At 57.4% G+C, this 16,323-nt stretch overlaps 1 protein-coding gene across 2 annotated transcripts; it reads left to right on the top strand.

Moving 5' to 3' along the window:
- The first annotated feature begins 369 nt into the window (after positions 1-369).
- Positions 370-10,957, top strand: TSPO (translocator protein). 2 transcript variants are annotated; one of them, XM_074326505.2, is made up of 4 exons: positions 370-505; positions 7,921-8,129; positions 9,872-10,010; positions 10,522-10,957. In XM_074326505.2, exons 2-4 carry the CDS (start codon positions 7,948-7,950, stop codon positions 10,708-10,710), a joined length of 510 nt encoding a protein of 169 aa, XP_074182606.1. In that variant the 5' UTR covers positions 370-505; positions 7,921-7,947; the 3' UTR covers positions 10,711-10,957. The 2 variants fall into 2 exon arrangements, with proteins under 2 accessions (XP_074182606.1, XP_074182607.1); XM_074326506.2 differs by having other exon boundaries at positions 382-505; positions 7,924-8,129; positions 10,522-10,843.
- The last annotated feature ends 5,366 nt before the right edge of the window (positions 10,958-16,323 follow it).

Raw genomic sequence — 16,323 nt, 5'->3', positions numbered from 1 at the left:
GTGCAGTGCTGCCTCGGTGCCCTGGGGCAACAGCTAAAGGAACTAGGATGCTCTTCTGGAGATGGGGGGGGGGGGCAGGCTGCTGTGTCTGATGATGTGCAGGGCTTTGCCATCACGTAATTCCTCTGAGTTCGCTCTCTGTTGACCCATTTTACAGATGGGAAAAGTGAAGCTCAAGAAGAGAAGCAACCTGCCTGCGGACACAACTGGAACGCGGCGTGGGTCTGCCCTGAGCGCGAAGGTCACGGTGGGGAGAAGTGGCGGAGGGGGACACGGGCTTGCGCGGGGAAGGCAGAGCGTGTCTCGCTGGAGGCGTGAAGGAGCGAAGTGAACTCCCAGTCCCGCGGGCAAGCGCGGCCCGGGCTTCCAGCCAAGCCGGGCGGGGCCGTGGCCTGGGCGGCGGCCGGGCGGGGCTTTGCTGGCGGGGCGGGGCGGGGTGGGCCTGGGACTTCGGCTGCCACCTCCCGCCGCGTAGAGCCCTTGCCGGAGTGAGTCCTCTTTGCTGGTGAGTGGGGACGGGGCGCCGAGGGGGCAGCGAACAAGGGCCTCCGCGCGGGTAGAACCGCCAACAGTGCCTGCCCGCTGGCGCAGGGCCCGAGGGGAAACTGAGGCCGGAGGTGGCAGGCTGGAGCCGCGGGGCGGGGACCCGAAGGGCGGCCGCGAGGCTGTACTAGGCTGCCGGGTCAGCCAAAGGGGGTGGCGGGCGGCCCGGGTCCAGAGCTCCCAGGTCCGCGTTCCTGCGCGGCCGGATTCCCGCCGCAGAGAGAAAGACCGCCGGCGGAGGCGGAGGCGGAGGCGGGGGTGGGGGTGGGAGTGGGGGGGTGGGAGTGGGAAGGAGGGGACTTGGGCAGCCCTGCCCCGCCCCGCCCCGCCCCACCTCCGCCCTGTCCCTCCTCGCTCCTCTGCTGGGCGCCGCGGGAAGCGGAGCCGCCTGGGCGGGGCTGGGGCCGACCCCCCCCTCTCCTGCCCATTCCTGCTTAGAAGCAAGCCGAGGCAGGGGAGGGCGGGAGTGGCCGAGCGGGGTACTTTGAGGATCCTAAAATGCCCGGGAGACCTCGGTCTCCTGATCCACTTGAAACACCTCATTTCTAGGGGAGGAAACTCAGGCCAGATTGGGGAGGTTATTTGCCCAAAGTCAGGTACGGCCCCCACGGGCTTTAGGGCCGCGTCCCTGCTTCCCAGGCCAGTCAGTGCTCAGGTGAGCTGTGGCCTGGACAGGAGCCTGGTGTGGGACCTGTCTGTCCCCTGCCTCTCCTGCAAAGGATCCGAGATCCCAGGAGGGAAGGGTCGTGGGGCTTCCAGTGTACACACTGCTGAGTGCTGGGGTCAGCCTGGCAGATGCCCGGGGGCCTGTTATTGGCCGGGAGCCTCTCTGGCTGGCCTGCTAAGGTATGGTGATACCTGGTACCAGCTGCTCTAGGATGACAGCAGGAGGAGCAGAACTTGAGCTCAGAGATAAGGGCCTGAGACTGTTCCTTGGGTCATGGGTAAGGAGAGGATGTCAGAGAAGGCAGTGTACAAGAGCACCTGCCCAGAGCTGCTGGCACACTGGGCGAAGGGCCAGGTGTCTCTGTGGGGTGGAGTGTGGCCCCCGCAGGGGCAGGAGGCAGGCGCAGCTCCTTGGGGGCAACGGCGCTTGTCCACTGGCCGTGAAAGGCACTGAGGAGGGTGGAGGGTAGCAGGCTTCTTCCTCAGTCCCCTGAAGGCTCCCAGAGGAAACCTCATAGGTAGTCCTGGGCCCCCAAGGGAGCCCTTTGAACTGGGGGAAACAGCCTCATCCAGGAACCATTGTCCAGTGTTTGAATGAGTGGGGTCTGATCCCAAAGCCTCACAGTGGGCCGCTGCGGGGGCAGGGCCTGGGCTGATAGGGAGGGAGCCACTTTTTACTATGTACATTTTTGCTTTTTCATTATTTTATTTTTGAATCTAAATTTCTTTTGTTTGCATTTTATTTTACTTACTTTTGATTGTGCAAGCAATGCCTGGATGTGCTCTCCCTTTAAAAAGGTCATGCTTGATAAAGTAGATTCCCCCTTGTCACCCCAGCCCGACCTCCTGGGTGACCCATTGGATGTGGATCCTTCCAGACCGGTTGTCTGTTATATTGGACACTTGCATAGTAAAGAAGTTTCACAAAGTTTATGACGAAGAATTGCTGTGAGTCAGTAAACAGGCTTCCAGGGATAAGGCCCAAAGGACTGGGTACAGCTGGGACAGGAGTGAGCAGAGAAAGGGCAAAACCCTTTGTGCTGTTTCTGGGCAGCAATTTGTCACCTTCTATATGGAGGGTCACCCGTAGGGAGGCCTCAGAGAACTGAAGGATCCCCCAGAGACCCATGGCTCAGCCCCACTTGAACAGATGGGGACACAGAGGCAGGGAGGTGAGGTCCTAAGGCCAGGAGTGAAGCAGCATCACTAGCTTGGGAGGTCCTACCCCCTTCTCCCCTCTTTTTTCCCCTCCCCCCACAGGGAGGGCTCAGATCCTATAACTGCACTGCTGCCCTGTAGAGGCTGGAATATTGGCCCTGGGGCTTGAAAGAGTGAGGCTGTTGGCCCTGAGAGAACCTTCTGGCACTGGGCAGAGGGTGGAAAGGCCAAGGCGGGGTGGGAGCAGCCTGTGGCCCAAGCCCACCCTCCGCTCTGCAAACTTCTGGGGCAGGCTCTAAGTGCCATGTTGGGATGCGAAGTTGGCTGAGAGAGGGGAGGTGACACAGCCCTGGTGAGTGGCTGTGTGGCCCAGATCTGAGGCCGGCAGACCCCCTCCTCAGGGGGCAGGGGTGGTGGTGTGGGCTGCAGAGCTACACAGACCTGGGAGTTCTGTGACTCCCAGTCTTCAGTTTCCTCGTCTGGACAGTGGGAATAGTACCGCGTCTACTGGGGAGGCCAAGGCCACGTGGCTCAGGGCCCGGAGAGAAGCAGCTGATCCCCTCCCCTGCAGCCGCTGTGAAGAGTAAGTGAAGTAAGGACCATTAGGACGCCCAACCTGGCCTGCAGCATGCCCTGCACTCAGCACCCCCTGCCGCTCATTCCCTGGATCCCTAGAACCTTCTCCTGACCCCAGGCCCTCAGCCCTGTACGTTGCTCTGTGAGTGGCCCCCGGCCTTGAGGGCAGGGCCTTCTCTGAATATCTTCACCCACTCAGTGCCCAGTTGACCTTTGACATTTCCTCAGCCTGGGATCTGTGCCACTGGGCCACTTCTTTCCCTGGAGGAAATGGGGTGAGTGGCCCTCACAACTCACACCCACAGCCCCTCACTCATCTGGTCCTCACTGGAGCCTCCTCACGGCCCCATGAAGCAGGCAGGGCAGGTTATAACCACCTGATAGGGAAACTGAGGCCCCGAGAAGAGCGTTGGCCTGGGGTCACCAAGCAAATTGGAGGCAAGCCAAAGTTTGGGTTCTTAGTCACTTTCTGACAGAGATAGAAATAAAGGGCAGGTGGGTGGCTTTGTCCCTCTGCCTGAGTCCTGAGACCCTTCTTGACCATGGGTACCACCTGGCCCTCCCGGACCCTCCCGGTGCTCCCTTCCAGAGTGGGTCTGTGTCAGGCTTGCCTGGGCCAGCCGCCCTGCCCAGCCCGGCCCAGCATGACTCAGCTTGGTGGGTTCCCCCCTAGAGTGAGTCAGGAGCTGGGCAGTCCCCAAGAGGCCACAGGAAGTTCCTTGCCTGGCTCTCTCCACATGGGGCATCTGGCCTCCCTGTTTTCTGACCCTCTGATCCTCCAGGCCCAGTGGCACATAAACACAGCCAGGCCCTCAAAGGGGCAGCCTGGGTGGGGACAGGAGCGTGGGGCTCAGATCCCGCTCAGTCACTGAGGCCCACCACCCCCTGGAGGGCCTCTGTTCTGTACCGCCGAGGACCTGGACTGTGGGCTCTAGAGCCTGGTCAGCTGGCGCGTCAGGTTAGTACTATGTGAGGGTTGCCTGAGCGCTGGCCGGGTGCTGTGGCAGGGTGACATGAACACCCCTGCTCAAAAAGCCTTGGGGAGAAGTACAGACACAGTGTGACGTGGTGAACCTCAAACACATGGTCAGTGAAAGAAGCCAGGATGCCATTCACATGAAACATCCAGAAAAGGTAAATCTGTACAGGCCGATAGCAGAGGGGGGTCCCTGGGGCTGGGGGAGGAGGAGGGAGAAGGGGCTGCTCTTGGGTACAGAGGCTCTCTTGGGGGGATGAAATGTTTTAGAACTTGATATCGGTGATTGTCCAACATGGGGACAGCACTAAATGCCACTGAATTGTGCACTTTAAAATGGTTAATTTCACATTCTGTGAATTTCACCTCAATTAAAAAAAATAGAACAAAACTGGACAGGAGCCACTGAGGGTCTTTAGCAGGAGTGAGGTGGAGGAAGTGGAGGCCCCGGGGGAAGGGAGAGCAGGGTCTGGGCCTGGGGGTTCCCGTGTGGACGCTGTAACAAATACTGAGCGTAAGCAGGCGACTGTGCAAGCTCTTGTGCAAACTGGGATACTTCTTTTTTAATGTTGAAGTTTGAACTAGTTTTAGACTTACAGAAAAGTTCCAGAAGTATACAGCGAGCTCCCACATACCCTTCATGGTCAAAACCAGGAAATGGACACAGTTCCTGTAACCACAGACCTCGCTGGAGTTCTCTGTTTCCGCCCTAGTGTGTCTCGTCTGCTCCAGGACCGGACCCGGGATGTCATAGTGTGTTTAGTTATTTCTCTTTCGTCTTCTGCAGTTGGTGATATTTCCCTTGGTCCTTCCTTGTCTTTCATGATCTTGACACGTTTGAAGAGGGCTAGAGTACCGGTCAGTTATTTTGAAAAATGTTCCTCCACCTGGGATTGTCTGAGGATTTTCTCATGGTGAGGCTGGGATTTGCATTTCGGGCAAGAATACCATAGCAGGTGTGTCCACTTCCGTGAATTGTATCGGGTTCACGATGCCCACGTGTCTTAAGCTGGTGGCATTAACCTTGACCACTTGAAAAAGGGACACTTCTGAGAGTGAGAAGGGCCATAAGTTTGAGACTAAATGGGCGTAAACTGGGGCTGTCCTAGGAAAGGGCTCGTAGGGTCACCTGAGGTCTGGCCCAGCTCAGTGCCTAACTCCGTAGCCCCTGACCTCAGTTTTCAGGCCTCGGTTTTCCTATTTATGTGGGGTCAGCAGGGTGTGAAGGCCTTCCACCTGCCTAGCCCATGTCATGTTCCAGGGGAGGCCTAGCAAGCTGAACACAGCTCGTTATGGTTGCCTGAATACTGTTACTTTGCTGTGGGTTCGCCACATTTATTAAACAGGCCCAGCAGGGGTTATGTCCCCCATTGCATAGATTGAAAATCAGGATGAGGTGGCCTAGGCTCACCCGAGGTGACACGGTAGTGGCCAGGTCCCTGGTCTCTGGGTCCAGAGCTCATATCCACCTGACAGCAGCCCAAGGCCAGTGCTGTCCTGGCCCTGGGGCAGGTGGTACTCTGGCCCCTGGAAGCCAGAAGGAGGGAGGGAGGGAGGAGAAAAGGGAGGGGAGAGAGAGGCACAGGGACATTTACTGCTCGGGCCCTGTTTCATATGCCCAGCCCCCAGCAATGTTCATTGTCACAGTTCATCTGTGCAGGGTCGTGGGGGATGGGGTAACTATCCCCACTCAACAGGTGGGAAAACTGAGGCCCAGGGATGGAGGAATGAGGCACTAGATGGCAGAGCCAGAATCTGCTGGATGCCCAACACTCTGATTTTTTTCTTTTAAAATGTTCATCAGAGACATTCTGGAAAATGATAGAGGCGTAATGAATGTAGCCATTATACACCGTGCCCTGAGTAGAATCCCCAGCTACCAGTTTGCAGAGGGGCCCTAGGCAAATGCCTCCAGTGCTGTGCTCCGGCAGGTGGGAGAAAATGTGCAGCTCCCTTGCAGGGGAGGATGTTCAGGCTGGGGCCCTGCCTGGGCGGGGTTTACAGCGTTCTCCGCAAATGTTGGCTTTATGATTGTGACGACTGCTAACATCTTCCTGCATTTGTTACAGTATTTACAGTGCATGTTATGTTACCTATTTTTTTTGTTAACATTAGGATTATTCTCTATTATTCAATTTGATATTCCACTTTCTTCACTTCACGTTAGTTGAGAACAATTGTCACATTATTTAAGAGCCCTCACCAGCTGGATTTGGGGCTTGTTCAGCCTCAAACAGTCCGGTGTGGACACTGTTTGTTTCTGCATTTCAGGGGGCTCCATGGAGCCCCGGGGCAGGCTTTGCCCTGTGCTCTGAAGCCCCAATGGCTCCCCAGGGCCTCCAGATGGAGCAGGACCTCTCCCCTGCACCTGCTCCCCCCACCGCACTTGCCTGCCTTGTCATTCTCTCCACCCCACTGTGTCCCCCTCCTGTGTCCCTGTGGAGAAAGTGTTCCCTGTTCTGCCAGCACCATCTTCTCCCATGTCCCAGGGCACGGTGCCCTTTCTGAGGTCTGTGCCCTTCTATGGGCCTCTCCCGCTCCGTCCACCCTGCGTCCCCAGCCCCTGCTCTAGCAGGTTGTGCTGCAAATTTGCTGAACGGAATCCTATGTGTGGCTTCTTAACTCAGGCAAACAGATACCCCCAGATTTTCCAACTAAGATCAGTGTGTCAGTGGGAGCTCAGCCGCTCATTTTGTGTCGGGGAAGCTGAAGCCCCGTCAAGGATGCTGACAGGCTTCGGGTCTCACAGCAGGTCCAGGCCGAGCTGGCTACAGATGCCCAGCCTGGGGCCCCCTCGCTGTCTCTCTGGACTCTTAGCTCCAATGAGCAACTCAGCTTGCCAGGAGCCTGCCATGCTGCTGGGCACCTAGTAGGTCCTCAGCGCAGACCTTGAGGCTGCTGGGCCAGGGGACATAGCTGACGAGCATAATGGAGAAGCCTGAGCCTGGGTCCCCAGCTCTGGAGGTGGCAGGTACCAGACCTGAGATGGGTTTTCCTTGCCCTGAGCCCTGCCACCCTCTCAGTGCTGCTAAGGGGACCTCACCTGCCTTGAACAGTTGCTAACTCCTGTCCCTTTCCACCCACCACCTCAGTGGTCCTGGGTGTCAGTGTGGGGGCAGCTTTTTGACCCAGACAAAGCCTGGCCCCAGAGAGTTGTGTGACCCCAGGCAGGCTGCTTTCCCTTTCTGGAACACAGAGGAAGGGAAGGTGATTTTAGGGTGGGCCTGTGTGTGGGTGGGCGGTGTAACACCTGTATGCAGAGACATTCCCCACACTGGGCTGGGCCGAGGTCTGCAACACTGATAACCCATTTTATAGAAGTGGGAACAGGCCGGCCCAGAGATTTGAAGTATTTGCCTGAGGCCACAGTGGGGAGCTCTGTCTACCACCAGCTGTCTACGGAATGAATGAATGAGAAGTTCTAGAACATAAAGCGCAGGGTGTGGACTAATACAGGCCTCGCAGAGCCCCCAGCCAGCACTTGGCCTGGGGAGGAAGGGCTGGGAAGCCTGCTTGGTGGAGGGGACCCAAACTGGCCTGGAGTGAGGTGGCAGAGAGGAGTCACTTGCCAGGAAACCCAAGGTCATCTGTGAGGGTGAGAGCACAGGACCCTGGTAGCTGCGGCAGGAGCTGAAGTGGAACCAACAGTGGGGCAAGGGCACCTGAGAGGCTCCTGCAGTCAGGGCCTTCTGGGTGGGAGCGGGAGTTTGAATGGAAGTGTGTTCACTGGAGCCCTGGGGCCGGGATGGCAGGGGCTGCCGGTGTGGACCCAGCCCCCTGCCTGCCTCACTCATCTTTTCCGCCCCTCCTGGTCCTTCGGTCAATTGACTGACCAGTGAGTGATGAGGGACTGGTAACAGATCCGCCCCAGGACTTGTGTGACAGGACACAGTAGGCCTAACCGCAGGTCTGCCCACAGTGGGTCCTTGGAAAATGCTCTGTGAGGCCTGGCCCTGCCCTGGAGTGCCCGCCTCCCACCCCAGCACTGTCTTCTCTTTCAGAAGCTTCCTGGAACAGCAGCAGCAGTGATGGCCCCGCCCTGGGTGCCCGCCGTGGGCTTCACACTGGCTCCCAGCCTGGGGGCCTACCTGGCCTCCTACCATGTCCGCGGAGAGGGCCTCCGCTGGTATGCCAGCCTTCAGAAGCCCTCGTGGCATCCACCCCGCTGGACGCTGGGCCCCATCTGGGGCACCCTCTACTCGGCCATGGGGTAGGTGGGCCTGGGCGCTGGCCTCAACGCTGTGCCTGTCCTCGAGTTGGAGCAGGCGGGGCGGGGCCAGGCAGAGCTTCTCCTCCAGGGTTTTAACAGTTCAGTGCCCCCTGGGTAGCCACCTTTTCTGGGCTTGTTTGTCAAGTAAGGGTGGAGAAAGCTGTAGGACCTGTTGATTGCACCACCAAACTTTCTCCTCCAGGGCCTCCTGGGAGGGGCGGGCCGGATGGCTCAACCCCATCCTGGCATCCTGGCTGTTTTCACAACTCCAGGGTGAGACTGGCTCAGTGTGCAAAGTTCAGACGTGGGCCTCATGGATGCTTCCAAGATCAACAGCAGTGACAACAGCAGCAATACTAGTAGCTGCCATTTGTTGAGCACCTGCTCAGTGCCAGGCTGTATCGGGGTAATCTTCATGGCCCCACTTTTAGCAAGAGCCCTCCCAAGGACGCAGGGCTAGAGAGTAGGAACCCTGCAGGAGCCCCTGGACTAGACCCAGGCATTGCTATGGTGAAAGAAGTACTGCATGGGGGCGCGCCCCCTGGTGGCGCCAGTGGGAAGCGCACTCAGGAGGTGAGGTCAGCTTCCTGCCCTCCTTCTGGAATGTTCTCTGCATCCTGGTTCTGTGCCAGCCCCGTGCAGGGTGGGGCCAGAGGTGCCAGACACCTGAGGGGCAGGTGGCAGAGACCAGGCTGGTGCCCTGGGGTTCGGATGGGAGGTGGTCTGTGAGACCTGGGTGTCACCTGGGCCCCACCCCCGGCCAGGCCCAGCCCCTCCCCAGTTAGGCTCCCAGCACTTCTTGCATCCTGCTTTCTCCTCCCCCATTCTGGCCCAGACACCTGTTTCTGTTACAATTTGCATCAGACCCCAGGGTTCCCCACTAACGCTTGGCGTTGTACCATCAAGGTCCTGATAAGGCACAAATGTGGCCCCAGCTTCTTTCCTGGAGGCTCCTTTTGGCCCTGATAAAGTCAAACCTCTCACAGAGTAAGGAGTCCGGGGCTCTGGCCCTGGTCACTTGGGTTGAAATCCTGACTTGACCTGACAATTGCCTGTCAGGGATCTTAGACAGTCACTTTACGTCTCTGTGCCTCAGTTTTCTCATCTGTAAAATGGGGGTGATAATTCTGCCCATCTCAGCATTATCATGAGGATGAAATGAGTTAATGCTTGCAAGGCTAGAGCACTGCCTGGGTGTGTATGTGTTAAAGGGCATTAGCTGTTAGGATTGCTGGTATTATTGTATCACTTGTAGATCTAAGAGTCCCCATGACCAGGTCCCCATCTGCCTCTTCAGCTTCACCTCTCCGGTGCCCCGGAGACCTCAACTTGCAGTCACATAGGCTGACTCGGGGTCTCACACCTGCCTTTAAGCCTTGGCATATCCTTGTTCCCCTGCCCCCAGCAAACTCCCACTCATCCTGTAAGGCCCAGCCCTTGGCTAGGTTAGCGCCTCATGTGTTTCCCTCTTCACAGCACTGATGATGATGATGATAATGGTAAATATTTATTGAGTGTCCCATGTGCCAGGCACCATCCTAAGCACTGCCAGTGTGTTAACTTGAATCCCCATAGCAACCCTGTGAGAAATGAAGGCCCAGAGAGGTCCAGCAAATTCCCTGAGGTCACACAGCAGTCAGTGGCAGGGCATGCCTGAGCCATCACTATGTCATCCCAGAGGTGAGCATGGAGGCTCCTGGTATCCTCCCTGCTGGTGCCCTGACAGGTGGCCTCTGTTTCAGGTACGGGTCCTACATGGTTTGGAAAGAACTGGGGGGCTTCTCGGAGGAGGCTGTGGTTCCCTTGGGCCTCTACGCTGGGCAGCTGACCCTGAACTGGGCATGGCCTCCTATCTTCTTTGGCACCCGACAAATGGGTTTGGTAAGTGTGGACTTGGCCTGTCTCCGTGGTTCATGGACATGGTTTGTGGAAGGGTGGGCCTCCCTTGGGGGACATGGAACATCACATACAGGATGGGGTCAGGATGTAAAGGTGGGGAGGTGGGGGCAGGGCTAACAAACAGCTCATGGTCAGCGTCTCTTCAGAAGCACTTAGGGGACCAGTGCCCTCCTATGGAGCCTCCCACAGCTGCTTTTCCTGCAGGGCAGGGCTCTGATTGAAGCAGATGAGATTGTTGGCTTGGGTTTAGGTGCACTTTGTCGGAAAACCCATATTACACCTGGTACCATGGCATGGGCCAGGCAGGGGTGATTGTTCCCATTTTGTATAGTGGGAAACTGAGGCAGAGAACTGGGGAGGGGCTTGGGTGGGTCACTTAGGGGTGGAGTGAAGCCCTCCCTCGAGTGCAGTGGCTGGATGCATAGCTGGGACACACCTGAGTGGGTACCTCCAGCCTCAGGCCTCCCGTCCTCCCTCCCCCATGTCTCTACAGGCCTTGGTGGACCTCCTGCTGACGGGTGGGGTAGCAGCAGCCACGGCCGTGGCCTGGCACCGGGTGAGCCCTTCGGCTGCCCGCTTGCTCTACCCATACCTGGCCTGGCTGGCCTTTGCGGCCACGCTCAACTACTGTGTCTGGCGGGACAACGATGGCCGGCGTGGTGGCCGAAGGCTTGTGGAGTGAGGTGCCTCGCCCTCCGAGGACCGTGGCTGCTGCCAGGCAGGCGTTGCTGGTGGTGGGGGCCCTCATGAGTTCCTGGGCACCAGACCTGTGCGTCTGTCTGGGTCACATTCCAGGGGGTCGCCATCAGCTTTAGAAGTGCTTCAGGCTGCGCCCCCACCCAGAAACAGCGTCCTGTGCTTTCTGCGCCGCTCGGGGCACGCTCTCGGAACGTGGGATTTTATAAGCCTAATAAAGTTTTTAAACCTTCTGGCGGTGGCCTTTTTCTTGGGTGGGACTCCAGTCTTGGGGGGGAGGGGCTCATCCTCCGGCTGGATCTGTCTGGGCTGCATCATCCAGAAGAGGCTGGACCTGGTCATGGCTGCTGCACATTTCTGGGGACCCTTCCCAAGGCCCCATAAGAGGTGAGGTGGGCTGCGCAGGGTGGAGCGGCCCAGCTTTGCCCCGGAGCCCACAGTAGCTCGTGGTGCTGCCTGGCCGGCATAGGTCAGAGGGCCTTGGGTTTCAGCAGATGGAGGAGGGCCTGCCTGTCTCCCACATCTCCAAGAGGCTCAGCCCAGGCTCTCGAAGGGTGTGGGCCCACAGTCTGCCTGGGCCCGAGGCGGGGCGCTCAGCTGGCCTCCACCAGAATGGGGTTGGGCACAGAGCTGGGGACACTGACTAGCCTGCTTTTTGGGTGCTGGGACTTGTGCCAAACTCGCCTCACCCCACCTGGGGCAGCACCATAATCACCCAGTCAGCAAGAGAAGATGTCAGAGGCAGTAAGGGCCATGTCCTAGCTCAGTAGACAGCAGCCCCTTGCTGCCCCAGGCCAGCCCAGGTTTGCAGGTGTCACCCCTGGCTTCGAATAGGGTGACCCACGACCTTTCCAGGCGGCTGTTTGGAGTACGTGAGGCTGGGCAGAGGCCTCGCCCACAGGCAGGCTCCTGCTGGAATGACGCCCTCCTTTCCTGCTCTCAGTCCCCATCCTGTGCTGTGTTCTGTGCCACAGCCTCCTAGGACCACCGCGGGTCCGACCTGCGGGGCTTTTTGTTGCTTGTTTTACTTTCGGCTGTTGAATAAGTTCATTTGAATTGACGTGATTTTCATATTTAGAGCTGTCAGTCATTTCCGTGGCTGAGTTTTGCTGCCTCTCTACTCTCACCCTGCTTTTTCCTCTTCCAGCCTCACATTCAATTATGACCCCAAATTACAAAACGCACAGGGTGACGATGAGCAGAGACAGCTGACTGCATTCTTCTGAGAATGTTCAGGGGCTGTCATTGCACCTGCCCGCCCTGGAATTTGATGCCCAGATCGTGCTCTGTAGGAAACTAGCAGCTTTGCAGCCCTGAGCATCTAGCTGAGCCCTCGGCCAGCTCCCCACTTTTTCCGGGGATCATCAGAACAGAGGAGCCAGACGGGGGCCTCTGCACTATTTCTAAAGTTCTCCAAGATGGCCGGGGTGTCACGGGTGTATCTGCCAGACAGATGCCTTACGTAGCACTTCAGTGCGTGAGAGACTTCTGGGATCTGAATGACGTTCAGGCAGCAGGCTGGTTTTTGTCCACCCCACACCTGTGGGTTTGTCCATCTCTAGCAACATGCCACAGACTTCGTACTGGCCCCAAAACACTCATGGCCACAGAAACGCCTGGAAAAATGGGTGAGAGGAGGAGGTATTTTGCCATTTTGTTTGCTGGCTTTCTCGCGATGCTTTCCCCGTTCTGCAGTCAGCATTCTCGCCTTTTCTGAGCTGTCACCATGCACTAGGGACTCCAGGGAGCTGACAATTTCCACGTTGGTGTAATAGGCACATCTGTACCTCAGGTTTACCCAGTCCTTCTGGGCCACACTTTCTCCTGGAGCTGCGTCATGCAGTGGAGGTCTTAAATGTGAGCGTTTGCCTCCCTCTCCAGCCCACTGGCCACAGTGGATGCAAGAGCAGGCCACTCACACAGCCAGAGGACTCGGCTGGTGGGTCGTCGTCACGGAAGCCATGTTGACTCTCAGGGGTTTGCTGAGCACTTTCAGGTTGTGGTTGGCCACTTGGGACGTGGCAGGTGGAAGGAAGCCCTGTGTAATGCAGGGTCTCAGCTCCCGCTCCTGGCCGGTGAACGCAGGGCTCCTGGCCGGTGAACGCAGGGGACGTGGAGGCTGAAAAAGAACAACGGAGCCGCGGATAGGGGGTTCACACCACTGTATTCTTGCTGGCAGCCAGGCAAGACACAGGAAGTGGGATTCACACCTCATGCGCCATCGGCAACCCGCTAACCGGCTTGCTGACTGCAATCTGCCCTTGCTAACGCTACAGGCAGTTACTATATACAAAACAATAGTGGCTAATGGCCAACTAGTTACAGCTGATGGTCATCAAATAACCAAGCCAGCACCTTTCCACGTGAGGCCCAGAGCCTGGAAACTACTCTCCTGGCCCTGTCTCTACACCTCCAGGCTCTCGCCTCACATTCTACGCGAAAGTGTCTTCTGCAAGAGGCCCTGTGCGAGGAACCTGGAGGTGGATGAAATATCCTGGGCACAGCCAGGCTTTCTGGGCACAGCCAGTGTTCTCAGGGTACCGCCAGTCTTTCTGGGCACAACCAGACTTCCTGGGCACAGCCAGGGTTCTCAGGGTACCGCCAGTCTTTCTGGGCACAACCAGACTTCCTGGGCACAGCCAGGGTTTCTCAGGGTACCCCCAGTCTTTCTGGGCACAACCAGACTTCCTGGGCACAGCCAGGGTTCTCAGGGCACCGCCAATCTTTCTGGGCACAACCAGACTTCCTGGGCACAGCCAGGGTTTCTCAGGGTACCGCCAGTCTTTCTGGGCACAACCAGACTTCCTGGGCACAGCCAGGGTTCTCAGGGCACCGCCAGTCTTTCTGGGCACAACCAGACTTCCTGGGCACAGCCAGGGTTTCTCAGGGTACCCCCAGTCTTTCTGGGCACAACCAGACTTCCTGGGCACAGCCAGTGTTCTCAGGGTACCGCCAGTCTTTCTGGGCTCAGCCAGACTTCCTGGGCACATCCAGGGTTCTCAGGGCACCGTGCTAGAACAATAGTGGCTCACAGTCAAGGTGCTTACATATCCTCGATGGCAGCTGGTCGAGATACAAAAAGCAAACATCCACCAGTATCCCCACAATGGGTCTTTCTGCATCGTAGTCTCGATGGCGGCCAGTCAAGACACGGGAAGCAAATAGCCGCCAGTTCCACTACATGGTGGTACGTTCCCAAGCAAACAGTCAAGCGGTCCATCAAAGCAGGGATGGAAGGCACCGCAGCGTGCACAGGTGGCATCGCCTTATTCAATTCCCCATAGTCCACAGTCATTCCCCAGGGCTGTGCGTTGGCCTCACAGTGTGTGCCCTCTCCGCAGGGCAAGGGCTCCAAGTCCTCCCCAACCAGGGGGTGAGGGACGACCTTAACCTCACTGGCGTCCTCCACCGAGGACTCCGCAAGCGTTTCCTCTTGGGACAAGTCCCACATCTGGGCTGCCTCAGCAAGCAATTCCCAGCCCACAGGCCACAATGACCTTCGCTTTCCCTGGCCTGTGCTGGTTGGAGAACCATCTACGTCTTCTCACCCCTCCACGGGGCTCCAGCTCTCTGGCAGCTGCACGGTTTTTCCTATGCTGGTCTGAGAACCGTCCACGTCTTCCCATCCCTCCAAGGGCGTCTAGCTCAAGAGAACATCAGCCACCGGGCAACGACAGACACACTGTGCGGGAGACACATGTCCTCCTGCCCAGGGGAGACGACTCCGTTACCTGACCGGGAGAACCCTGCTTGCTGCGCCAAGTGTAATCCAGGGTCTCAGCTCCCGCTCCTGGCAGGTGAACGCAGGATACGGTGAGGCCGAAAAGGAACAACGGAGCCATGGATGGGGGTTCATACCACTATATTCTTGCTGGCGGCTGGGCAAGACACAGGAAGTAGGATCCACACGAGCTGCACCGTCTGCAATCTGCAATCCAGGCTTGCTAACCTCGCTAGCTATGGCAGTTATATGCGAAACAATAGTGGCTAATGGCCAATTAGTTACAGCTGACGGCCAACTGGTTACAGCTGACGGTCATCAAATAACCAAGCCAGCACCTTTCCACGTGAAGCTGAGCCTGGAAACTGCTCCCCTGGCCTGTCCCTACACCCTGCCTCCCCTGTACCGAGATTCTACTACGACTACACCTCGCCGTGAAAGAGCCGCCATGTTTGGGCGTGTTGGTGTGGCCACAGATCCTCACTGAAGACGTTTTCTCATTTCACCGTCAGCCTCTCAAGCTTTATCTTTTGGATTTCTTCTGTCACCCTGTAGAACTTTGGTACAGTTAATACTGCTGCTGGGACGCTCCAGTCGACTCTCAATGTCTGACACAAATTCTGGCTTCTGATGAATTCTTAACACGGAGACAGCGACTCGGGTGAAATGAGTATGACAAAGACGGATCTCGAGGGTAAGAACCGTCTCTACTGCAACGGGCCACCCGGTCTGCTGGGACGGTGGAGGCCGATTGCAATGGCCTTCCTTGGGGTTTGTCTGATTTTCACTGACCAGATGCAAGAGCATCTAGAATTGGGGAAAGCACGTTTACTTATAATCCAGGGATCGTGGGTTTCTCTGACCCGTGACTGCACTGTGCCCACTTGGACTCTCCTGGGCAGTCAGGTGTCAAGTGAGCTGGGAGCAGGCTGAATGACCTGGGGTGTGCATCGTCCTCAGGGGCCCAGGAAAACCCCTTGCTGGGCAGCTCCTGCGAGAAGCTGCGTGTGGTCCAGGGCCGCTGTGGTGTCGGGGGGCCTCAACCTTCCTGTTGTAACGTCTAAACCCACCAGGGGGCATCACTGTGCTGGCCGGTAGAGCCCCCGCACCTCGCCTGCACCAGCCTGCTGGGCCTGCCAGGAGCCCCCCAGAGCGGTTAGGGTCTGATTGTCCCTATGAAGGATGAAGAAATAGGCATGGTGGTAAGTCCAGTCCCTGAGGCCCCATCAAAGTATTGCAGCCGATTCAGGGCTTGCCTGACGGCTGAGGCTCCCAGGCTTTGGTTTTAACATTAGGATGGGCCTCGGCTCCCCATCTTCACCACGTCCTGCTCTGAAATGGAACCAACGCTGGGAAATCAAACTTTGGGTTAGGAATTGCTATGGCCTGATCTGAGTGTTTGTCCCCGCAAATCGGTAAATTGAAATCCTATCCCCAACGTGATGGTATAAGGTGGGGCCTTTGTGGGGTGATTGGGTCATGATGGAAACCTCATAAATGGGATCAGTGCCCTTATGAGACCCCACAGAACTCCGTCACCCCTTCTGCCACGTGAGGACACAGGGAGAAGACGGCTGTGAACCAGGAAGAGGGCCCTCATGACACCAAAGCTGCCGGCCCTATGACCTTGGGACACTCCAGCCTCTAGGGCCGTGAAAAAGAAATGTCTGCTGTTTAAGCCAGTTTATTGCCTTTTGTTACAGCAGACTGAACAAAGATGGGGGCTTAGAGGACTAAACGCTATCTTATTTCCTCTCCCGTTTCTCTAAGTGCACATTTTGACGTTTTGGTTTTCTTCAACAACCAGCAAAGCAAGCAGCTGACACCCCATGCCAGGCCTGTGGTCCCAGGGCCCCCACAGAATAAGGGAGGCCAACG

The sequence above is a fragment of the Rhinolophus sinicus genome, chromosome 1 (genome assembly GCF_057876585.1).
Source record: "Rhinolophus sinicus isolate RSI-liver-muscle chromosome 1, RSI-T2T, whole genome shotgun sequence".
Taxonomy (NCBI): domain Eukaryota; kingdom Metazoa; phylum Chordata; class Mammalia; order Chiroptera; family Rhinolophidae; genus Rhinolophus; species Rhinolophus sinicus.
The sequence above is the reverse complement of the archived record's forward strand: the minus strand, read 5'-3'. Positions and strand labels throughout refer to the sequence as shown.

Coding starts and splice junctions, on each gene's coding strand:
- TSPO (XM_074326505.2), top strand. CDS start 7,948: ATGGCCCCGCCCTGGGTGCCCGCCGTGGGCTTCACACTGGCTCCCAGC. Junction 8,130..9,871: donor ACCCTCTACTCGGCCATGGG/GTAGGTGGGCCT, acceptor CCTCTGTTTCAG/GTACGGGTCCTACATGGTTT. Junction 10,011..10,521: donor GCACCCGACAAATGGGTTTG/GTAAGTGTGGAC, acceptor ATGTCTCTACAG/GCCTTGGTGGACCTCCTGCT.